A 10,760-nucleotide genomic window follows, 5' to 3' on the forward strand; every position below is an offset into this window, starting at 1 on the left:
CCAGGCCGCGCCTCTGAGGCGGTGCCACAGGCAGAGAGGGCTGTCCCTCGGATCACGCTGAAATACGGAAACACTGCGTGTGATGAGTGTAGAAAATATCAGTGTTCCGCTTTGACACTTCACTTTCAAGAACAGACTACATAGTTTACAGGGTAAAGCCTATAAATAAAGAACAAAAGCAACTCAGTTGATAAGTTTAATGTCTACTGTATTAGAGACTAATGCAAACCAACATTAAAACAGTCACATAGTAAGTAGTGTATCAGACCTCATCTAAGATTACTTGATAATGAACAATGTCAGTAACTAAAGAGATTAAAATGTTTTGTTGAAACACCTCTAAAACTCAATAAAAGTTTAAATTTAGTGTACGCCTTACAAGCTGGCTTCAGTTTTCAAAACTAGATGTTGTAGTAGGCATTGACCTATTAGAATGCCTACATTATTGTTTATTTTCTTAAACTGAAAGGTTCCTATGAATTCCTTAGAGTTCCGCAATTGCAAGAGGAAAAGAGTAGATATTAGCAATATACTACAACATGAAGCTTTACACCTAGTTCTTAGTTTGATATTTAATGAAACATAGTTAAACACAGACATCAATCTAGTACTAAACCAGAACAGATTTATTACAATTTTGAAAAGGCAGAAACTTTAAAAGTTTATTTAGTGACTCAGGCAGTCAAATTTCACCTTAAGCCATACACATGAGTCTTAGATAGCTCCTCTCTCAAAGCTCCTAAAAACAAGTCTCCTTAAAATCAAATCTTTAACCCCTGTATAGCAGTAACACTACTTTTTACTCTTCTATTTCAGCATTTGTTTCTTGGAAGGCATTGCTTTGTTTGTGGATAAATACAGTGGCTTTTGATTCCAATTCTCCCAGCTGTTCAAGTGAAGAGACACATGGATCTTGATCTTTGCCAGTATCAGGCAGCTTGCACATTTTGTCTCGAATGCGTTGAGAATATCGCAAAGGGGTTACAATTTTCAGATCTTTAGCACTGGAGTAATTTGCCTCATGAGACATCTTCACACTTTGAGAAAGAAAAAAAAATAAAAAAATAAAAAAAAATCACTAAACATAGGCACACCATCATACAAGCTACCTTTCTAGCATCTGGCAGAAACAGCAAGTCATGATTCATGTTCAATTCTTTCCCATTCCCACAATCAAAGGAAAGAGGCCCTTTCCCATTCATACAGTTAGAACCAGATACACAACTTTTCTTGGGCAAAATATTTTAACCCAGAGAACCTCCTGAAAACAGTTCCCAAAGGAAGATCCCTCCCTATTCCATCAGGGGCAAATTGTTCTTCCTGATATGAGGGATAGTGGACAGCTGCCAGGTCTCCAGCTTCATCAGATGTCAAAGCTGAGCACAACTTTCCTAAGTCTGCTATCTTAGAAGAAACCTTGTGGTAAAAAAAATAATGTCAATATTATCTAGTTTATACTGAGGTTACTACCCAGGGTTTTGCCTCAAGATAACCACTTCAGGACAGTTACATGTTGTTCAGTATTTCTGTGTTGTATGACATACAATCACATCTGCATTTGAAAAGGAGAGGACTGGAGACACCTACTTTCTCTTTATCTAGCTTAGTGTAGAAGTGCTACTGTGATGTGGGCTGTGGGAGGGCATCCCAAACATGGAATTTATGTCTCTGCCACAAAAGTCTGGTTACTCTGTAGTGAGACATTCACAAAGCAAAACAGTTTGAGTAAATAGAGAAATTTATTTAAAAATACTTCCTTCTGAAGGAAGAGGAAGCAATCCTAAAAATAAAAGTTCTTGAGAGCTTTTAACTAGGTATTCACAAATGCAATGCCTCCCTGTTTCAACAGGACACAAACATTATTGTTTCTCCAGGCACTGCAGACTCTCCATAGTTACCTGAAGTAATCTTACCTTTCCAAGTATGGTGTGGTAGGAGGATTGTATTTCATTGAACAAGATGTGTCATTCCCCTTCTCAGGAGAATTAACTGCTTGGGCTATATCTTTTATCCCATCCTCATGCTGTTCTGTTTCACATTTTCCTTTCTTTTTTGTACGTTCTTTAGCCTTGTGCTTTTTATTCTTTTTTGGTAAGATCTCTCCCCTTGGTTTTAAGTCTAAATCAGTTTCTTCTTTCTGGATAGCTTCACTGCTTGCCTCTGTCTTCTTGTTATCACTCTCTGCTTTTTGGACATCATCAGAGCAGAAATCCTTGAGGGTTTCCTGAACTGGCTCTAGAGATGAATTTGGTTCCTTGCTGACTTCCATTAACTCACTTACATGAGCTTCTATCACAGTTCCCCCTAAAAATAAAATACAGAAGAAAGTACAGCTGTGATTAGTTACAACTAAGGAGAATGTTTTAGAGAGATCTCTGAAATCTTAGAGCTTTACATGAGAATGAAAGTAAGCATTGAGTCTGAGCCACAACAATTTAAGTTACTAATCATTTTAGTCACCTTTGAGAACCTGCAACCTGAAAACTCAGACTAGGTACACATCCTGAGAAGTCATTCTGTTCCTTTCCAAGTGCAGCAGCTCTCAACAAATATTTCAGTTTCTGGGTTCAAATACTTGTCAGGTTATGTTATATTGAATGGGAATATTTATGGCTACTTTACTTCCAAAATTAAAATATTTAGAACCTTTAATTGACACTCTGCCAAAACACAACCATGCTTCTGGTAGTGAAGGAGTTTGTGTCAAAGGGGCATTGATTTCTAGCTCACAAAAATATTTTTATTTACTCTTTGATTATCAGGCTGAAATAGCTTTGATAAAGTTTAAGTAGAAAGTTTGAATACAAGAGCATCTCCAACCATTGTAACATGCCTACTATTGAAAAGTATTTGTTTAGTCAAGATTGTTTTCAAAGACAGTTGAGTACAAAATTATCACAGAAAATTTTCTATGAAATAAAATTTAATATCAACACAAATAGTTTGTGTTCTGTACACAGCTTGTGTTGCCTGTTAAGTCACGCATTTAACTAGAATAGAGTACTCAAACTTACCATTCTCAGACTTAAAAAGACTTTCATTATTTTTCATAGTATCTATTAGTGTGTGTCGTAGTTCTTCTTTAGGCTGAAAAAAAGTTTTACTGTTTTAGAAAAACAAATCCAAAAATAATCATCGTTTCAGCTTATTTGTTTCATGTAATAGTTACAGAGAAAGTGGTACAGACCACATGAGGTTCATCTTAGAAACCCTTTGTTTAGTGCTGTTCAGACATAAGTCAGAAAACAAGTGAATCCTGTATTTTCTGCATTTGGTGCACTAAAGCTGTTATTTGATGCCCTGAAATCTTGCTGATATTAAGGCACAGAAGTGAAATCCATCAATAAGGGTAAAATTAAGTTATATTTTGCATTTCTAATGATACTAGAAGTATCAATCCTAAATTCCTTCTAGGTGGAACATCATATGGCAATTCAATGATCCTAAACCTTTCTTCTTCAAAGTAGTATCTACAGTGGTTACAGAGCAAACTAAATCCATTATTTTAATGTTTAAGTAAGTCACATAGCTCTCCTTCAACCATAAGAGGATTTAATAAAATCAGAAACAGTTGTGTTTTACATGCCATACTTTCATGCCTCACTGTTAATCTCAAACTTCAAGGAAAGCTGCTTACCATTGCTCCTGCCAAAATGGCCTCCTCATATACAGCAATAAGCTTTTCAAGAGGGCCCCTCTGTTCAAGACGCATACAGCAGTTCCAATATTTCGCAAGCTTTTTAACCCCAGGAATGCTCTGTGTGAGATCTTCCAACATGGCACATATTTCATCACCTTGACATCCCTAAAGTCAACACAAAAGTAGAGATTTAAATGCAGTTAACACATTGAGGTCCCATAATTTAGCTGGTTTTGAACTTGAAAGCAAATATTTTTTTCTTTCTTTGGCAGAAGAATTGTTATTCCCCTATTCTTCCAAATAAGATTTATACAGTATTGTAAGTAGAAGGGGTAGTAGAATGTATAGCCATCTTCAGAACTACCTGAAACAGACTTTTTCAGAAGTACAGACAAATTTCTGCAAATGCAAACTTGTTTTAGATTAATTCCTTCTAGCTACTCATTATGTTATAGCTCTTCTACTATTATAGCTCTACTATTATTACCATTGTTGCCTATTCTTATTCGGTAATTCAGTAAATTGGTAAAGCTTAATTTCTTCAGGTGTTGGCAAAAGCTATGACATTGCTTAACTTGGGGAGCAATTAGTCCCCTGCGCCTGATTCACACGGGTCTAAACACACCTACTTGTATGTTGTGGGGACCTGTATGATCAGAACTCAGTAGGCAAGGGTCCAAATACCTGTTCTGTTAACTGCAGGCATTCACTGAGAATCTTGTTGACCTTTTCAATATGTAATATGTGCTTTAAAGCATCAGCAGAAGAGTATTCTTGTTCTTCACTAGTAGTCTGGGGTCCAAGAAGCGCATATGCAGGAGGTCGTCTCATCACCTTTCCTCTAGATGCCCTCCAATCTTCCAGACGAGCTCTGCATTTAAGAATATTGTTAGCTGAAGTGACAGATATTTTATAATTTTTGACATTGACTGACCTTAACTAGTCTAAGTCATTCAAAGATATTCTTTCCGGATAGTTAAACTCTTCTCCCTTTAATCCCAAAAGGAATACAGCTGCCATTTAGAGCTGCATGGAAATTTCAGAACCATGCATATCACTGTCTGCTTTAGGTATCTGTCAGGTCAGAACACTTTAACCTCTTTCTTTCCAGCAGACTTAGGTTACAGACCTTTGTTTTCAAAAGAGGGTAAAAAATGCTTCTGAGTTATTCCTCTGTTTCACTTTTTTTCCCTAATCCCACTTCAAACCAGAAAATTAGAAGCAATCTCTTCAGACAAAAAGCATGGAAAGCAGTCCAGAACAACCCTATCAGTTTTTAAAATCCGAAACCAATGCGAAGTATAATTCAGTTTTCATATTTCATTTAAATCCCATCCCCATAGACCATCAATTTCTAGTAAATGTGAATTTCCACAAAGACCTTTATCAAGAATATTTAATAAGTTTTAGATTATGAATCATCTTTCCCCCATTGTCTGAGCTGCCTTCATCTAACTGAAAAATGTCATTGATAAGTGCTCTCCTTAAGTTGCTCACTTCAATATACATCCAGCATCAGTCATCTTTTTTTCTTTTTTAAGCTTGACGTGCATGTGAAATTCACTTACAGGATTATCTGTCATGCTTAAGGCTGTTACAACACTTCGCCTGAAAAACAGCTCTAGTAACATCTATTTTCTAACTGCACAGGACAAGCTGTAAGCCTGGAGAGCTCCTGCAATTAGTCCAAATCCTGATTTCTCACAAGTCTACAGTTTTAGATGCGCTTGGGCATCAAGTTTAAATGCTCAGATTTTTTTTTTCAATGTATCTACAGCAAGAAATAGGTCAAATTAGATATTCTTGGAAAGAAGGTAAATAACCTCCAAGATCAAGCCATGAGAGTAATACACTTACCTTCTCTCTTCTGCTGACTCTTTTGGCAGAATAGAGTTTCTGTGGCCATTAGTTTTAGAATTCTGCCCCGGTTTTGTACCAGGAACAACAGAAACTGGTTTTGCTGGAGCTTCTGGTTTTGCACCTTCACAAAAATCTGCACATTTCTTCACACCTCGCACCCTGTGGTCAGGATTGCTAGAAGCAGCCTTTGGTGGCTGTGGTCCCCTTGCACCAACCAGTTTTTGGACTGTTACTTTTTTTGGTGCTGCAGCAAATGTCAGTTGCTGTTTCTTCAGACCAGATTGTGAGTTAGTAGCAGCTTTGTCAGGTGGCTTGCTGTGAAATGGCAGGACGCTATTCGATTTTACAGACTTAGGGTTGTTTGTGACTTTGATATTCTTCAGAACTGCACTACAACTTTTCGTGGACATAGAACTTCCTGCTTGTTTGGTGGCAGAAGGAAAAAGCTTCTTCTCTGGCAAAGAACTTTTTTCCCCCTCAGTTTTTACTGTTTTTCGGAAGGAATTTATCTTGGATGGGATAACTTTGCCACGATATTTGCCGAGCGCTGGTTTCTTTGGTAGGCTGATACTTGCATTTTGTTTTTCTGCAATCAATTGCTTCTCTCTTATTCTTTTTATTTCCAAGAAGGCCTTACTGAGTGATGCATGCTGAGATTTTATTTCAGTAGCTTTGGCCTTAGAAGCTTGATCTTCAAGATTCCAGTTTGTCCCTGATAGGTAACTTGTCAGTGGGATTGTGGAAGAGTTTAAAGTAACATTTTTTTCTGAGCTTACACTTGATTGGTCCCATGACAGTTTATCATCGTTCTCTTTATTTTCCTGAAATCAAATGCAAATCCACAGTAATATTAGAAGTACATTCATTCTGCATGTTACTTGTTTCTAAAGATGCTTCCACTGATTTATAGGACTGAAGTGATTAAAGGTAAATGCCACTTAAAAAGTACCTACAGAAGCAGTGTATAAATACTGAGTAGAATATTTATCAACTATTATTGCAGAATTCACATTAAAAAAATCAAATAAAAATTGCTTAAATTCTGCCTTGGAAGTAAGAAACAAAACTCTCAAAGTAACTTCTGGCTTTTAACTGCCAAAATTACCTTCTAAGAGAAGTTATAAATAGAAACTTGTTTTAGACTGTATATAGTCACAAGCAGTATCTCTACCTACCTCATCACTTAATGCAGCACCATTCCCCCACTTAGTGTAGATAGTCTACTAGCAGGAGCTAGTGAGTAAAGCCTTTAATTAGAGTAGTAGGGGTTACCAGAAGAGGGAGAATGTTTCTTACTATTGAGCTACAGAATGCTGTAAGTCAAGAATAGTTACATCAGTTTTATATGGATTTACTACTCCCTGAAACTCTCAGCCATATGGTCTCAGCACAACCCTCCATGAGAAGTGGGATCTAGTATTTTCCTCCAAAGAAGATGCTCTACAGCAACTAATTCAGCATTGTCCAAGCAGCAGTTTTGAAAGAGTAAAATATCTAAAGGCCGGAAAAAAATCATGAATGACACATGGACCTCTACAGAAGCTGATACTCTTTTATTTAAGATGTCCTCAAACTGTAAAAAAAAAAACTACACTGCATCTCATTTCTTGTACTGTCATTCAGGTGTAGAAGTTAGATTTGACCTATTTGACTTCTATAACTAGAGCTTGAGTATGAGGTTTGTTATTTCAAGAAACTACATAGCTTAACTTCACTTTAAAATAACATGACACATTTATACAGAACAAAATATGTCCCTTCAGAAAATTTATTAAAAAATACCTTTGTTCTAACTTTTGGAATTTTCCCCTGCAACATTCTGTTTTGAAGTTTTAAGGTTATTGGTTTCCTCCCCAAATGACTCTACGTCTCAAATCTTTTGGAACTCAAATTCAAAACTGCCTAACACGAACCCAGGTCTTGTGTCTATTTTTTCCTCACCTTTCCCTGAGAACAGGTCTGGAGAAGAATCTATTTTGCTATTTCTAAGCAGTACAAGTGTTTGCATCTTAATTTTGGAAAAGTGACATGAAATTATATAGGGAACACATTCTATTAAACTCTGATTAGGTATTGGCACCTACTTCTGATTACATTAGATTTGCCAGTACACAACTGAAAAAGCACACTCAACAGTTAGTTTTGTTATTGATTTGGTTTTCTTCCAAGTAACAGAGTACAAACAGAAGACTTCTCTACTCTGTCAGAAGACCTTAATTAGATTTTAAATGAATTCCCTGAAGACTGGAAATATGTAAAAAAAATTCTGAGATTCTTAAGAAAGTTGTTAAAATGAAATCATTATTTCAGCAACAATAGTATCCTCTTTAACTCCCTCCACCATCAGATACAAACTGAATCAATATGATCCATTACATACAGTAATATGACAGCTTTCCAAAAAGCATATAATAAATAGTGACTGAATAAAGTTTTAACAACCTGCACTTCTGCGCCTCAAAACTTCTCATGCTCTGGAAGTCATATAACATAAATATGATTTAAGTGAGTGGAATGTTGTAGCTGCAAGAAAAAGAGTACCATCAGTATTTAAATATCACTCAAAAACTTACCATTTCTGGCTTTTGAGATGTTGAGAGCTGTAAGTTGTCTTGCAGTTTATTGCTAGTTGCTCTCAGAGTTCTGCTACTGCTTTAAAAAAAGAAAAAAAATCTTAAATCATGAAACAAAGAAAAGTATTTTGTGTCCAGTTGGCAGTCTGCAGGCTGAACTCACACTGAAGTATTTCTGTTTAGCTTGTAGTATTCTTCCAGCAAAAAAAAAATAAATTTTAAGCAACCACTGATCAGGGCCCAGACTGCAAAACATCCCGTCTTACACCACAAAGAGCTGGCTAACAGATTGATACCTGCAGTCAATTCCATTCTCATGTTTAAGGATCAGCACCAGCTTGTCTAGCCTGATGCATTTGCTACAGAAGTTTAAGTTTCTAAATGCTGCAGTTGAGGGGGAAGGAGGAGTAGCACAAGGAGTCGAAGCTACTACAGTCATCAGAGCCCAGGCCATTTGAGGCGAGTCTGAACAAGGACACATAGTTTCTACCATAGTGACAGGTTCCAAAACCTTCAGTCAGGCACCAGAGTTGGCATCAGACTACCCAGTGAGTTACAAAACCACCAAGACCAGTAGTATCTCCTAGCAACTATGAAAATGTATTGACAGCTCAGAAGAAAAACATCTCAGCTTAGAGTTACAAATTCAGGTTCTTCCTCACATGCTTTGTGATGCATGATAAGAAACATGTGGCACTACTTCATGTGACTGAAAATGAACATTCCAGTTCGCAGATGGTATCTTTGCATCAGATGATCTTACAGAAGGCAGCTGAGATGAAAATGAAGGTATATTAGTGAATATAAAGAAATTTAAGCCATAGCAGAAATACTACCTGATCGAAGTCTGGTTTTCTTGAATGGGCACACCAGAGAAAGTCTTCTTTCTTGATAAATATTCTTCAACTTTTTGTCGCCTTTTTTCTAGTGGGTTTTAAAAGACACACTTATTACATTTTCAGCTGAAATGGTAATGACAAACTTTGATTCTTAGTAAAAAAAAGAAATACAGTTAGAAAAGCATCAAGACATTAAGAAATAGAGACATTATGGATTAAGAAAGCTTTTAGTTTAATATTCACATCGCAGTGTCTTACACATTCATTTCTTGAGAAAGGCTATATTCAAGGGGCACTTGAAGTGTAATTTCACAGCTCTACAAGTTGGTTGTTTTGGTGTGTTAACCCAAAAGAAACACAATTATTTGATGGGAAGAAGTCAGGCTCCCTCTTAAAAGCAAGCACACTTTTCATCTGTGGAAGTAACAAGTGTAGCACACATGAAAAATACCATGGACATGAACTGAAGTGACCATCTGTAAAATCATTTGCTTATCTTGCACTGTCAGCTGGGCATCAGTACAAATGTTGGACTAACAGGAGTGTCAGTAACAGCACAAAGTGATCCTGAATAGGTCCTAAGACAGCTGTGACTGTCTCTCCAGGGATGGTGCCTCCACCACTTCCCTGGGCAGTCTATTCCAATGTCTAATCACCCTTTCTGTGAAGAAACTCCTTCTAATGTCTGACCTCCTGTGCCACAGTTTGAAACTATGTCCTCTCGTCCTGTCTCTAGTTGATTGGGAGAAGAGGCCGACCCCCACCTGGCTACAACCTCCTTTCAGGTAGTTGCAAGGAGTGATAAGGTCCCCCTGAGCCTCCTCTTATCCAGGCTAAACAACCCCACTTCCCTCTGCCGCTCCTCATGGGACTTGTGCTGCAGACCCTTCACCAGCTTCGTTGCCCTTCTCTGGACAAAGTTTAAAAAAGACCGTGTACACCACCTGCTTCTGAAGACGCTACAGCAGAGATGCACCTGCCAAGAGATTCTGCATAGCAGCAAGCTCAGCAAGCATCCCAAAGCCCCCCCAGCACCTTCTGTTTTGGAAACTCAGCTCTCACCGCCCTTCGCACGAACAGCAAAGCCCCATTCAGAGCAACTCTGTTGCTTTAACTTGCAGAAGCCAAAGGGTTCAGAAAGTAAATAAACACAGGAGTACGGATCTAGATCAGCGACACATTTGCTGGTTTCAATGGGACGCTCTTACGTTAGGGCGTCTCTTTCGTCATGAGGGAAGGCTTCTACCCCAGAGGCCCTGCCTGGGGCAGGGAATGGGATGATAGGGTGAGGTGTGGGATGCGATGGGGTGCGTTCCGCACCGGCCTCAGCGCTGCCAAGGGAAAGTGAAATCTCGTACGCCCGCTCGCACCGGCCAGAAGCTCTAAGAGCACGACAGCGAGCGCTGCTGCTGCTAAGACCTGCCGGTCGTCGACCTCCCCTGGGGCGCCTTCCCTTGCCTCCGGCTCCTCAGGGACAGCGACCAGCTCCCCGCTCCCACCGGCTCCCCCGCCACCCGCCGCGGCCACGCGCGGGGCCGTAACGACGAGCGGTAACGCTCAGCCCCGCGCGGCCGGCCAGTGTCGGGCAGCGGGTGTGCGGGGGGCCGCTCAGCCCGTCGGTGCCCCTCTCCCCTCTCCCCTCCCCCCCCCGGTGTCCCGGCCGTACCTCGGAACGCGGGCTCGGACCTGCGGCTGGCCGGGAGCAGCGAGACCGCGCGCGCCGCCATGGCTGCCGGCAGCGGGCGTTTGAATCGCCCGCCGCCCGGCAGGGCCGCCCTGATTGGCCGGGCCGCGGGACTTGAACTGGCCAATGGCGAGTGGGAGGGAGGGGCGGCTGCTGCGGTCCCC

General features: G+C 39.6%; 1 protein-coding gene across 5 annotated transcripts; it reads right to left on the reverse strand.

The window, feature by feature from the left end:
- Nucleotides 1–599: 599 nt before the first annotated feature.
- Nucleotides 600–10,712, reverse strand: CKAP2 (cytoskeleton associated protein 2). 5 transcript variants are annotated; one of them, XM_027674436.1, is made up of 9 exons: nt 10,579–10,712; nt 8,910–8,997; nt 8,074–8,149; nt 5,498–6,321; nt 4,325–4,511; nt 3,638–3,805; nt 3,015–3,087; nt 1,914–2,304; nt 600–1,037 (listed from the first exon to the last, which is right to left on the reverse strand). In XM_027674436.1, exons 1-9 carry the CDS (start codon nt 10,637–10,639, stop codon nt 800–802), a joined length of 2,106 nt encoding a protein of 701 aa, XP_027530237.1. In that variant the 5' UTR covers nt 10,640–10,712; the 3' UTR covers nt 600–799. The 5 variants fall into 5 exon arrangements, with proteins under 5 accessions (XP_027530237.1, XP_027530236.1, XP_027530238.1 ...); XM_027674435.1 differs by having other exon boundaries at nt 8,074–8,152; XM_027674437.1 differs by lacking the exon at nt 10,579–10,712 and adding an exon at nt 10,121–10,449.
- Between the last annotated feature and the right edge of the window lie 48 nt (nt 10,713–10,760).

This window comes from Neopelma chrysocephalum, unplaced genomic scaffold (assembly GCF_003984885.1).
Source record: "Neopelma chrysocephalum unplaced genomic scaffold, ASM398488v2 Primary Assembly neopelma1_25, whole genome shotgun sequence".
NCBI classification, from domain to species: Eukaryota; Metazoa; Chordata; class Aves; order Passeriformes; family Pipridae; genus Neopelma; species Neopelma chrysocephalum.

Coding starts and splice junctions, on each gene's coding strand:
- CKAP2 (XM_027674435.1), bottom strand. CDS start 10,639: ATGGCGGCGCGCGCGGTCTCGCTGCTCCCGGCCAGCCGCAGGTCCGAG. Junction 8,153..8,909: donor GAAAACCAGACTTCGATCAG/GTAGTATTTCTG, acceptor CTTTTTTTAAAG/CAGTAGCAGAACTCTGAGAG. Junction 6,322..8,073: donor CATCTCAAAAGCCAGAAATG/GTAAGTTTTTGA, acceptor ATTTGATTTCAG/GAAAATAAAGAGAACGATGA.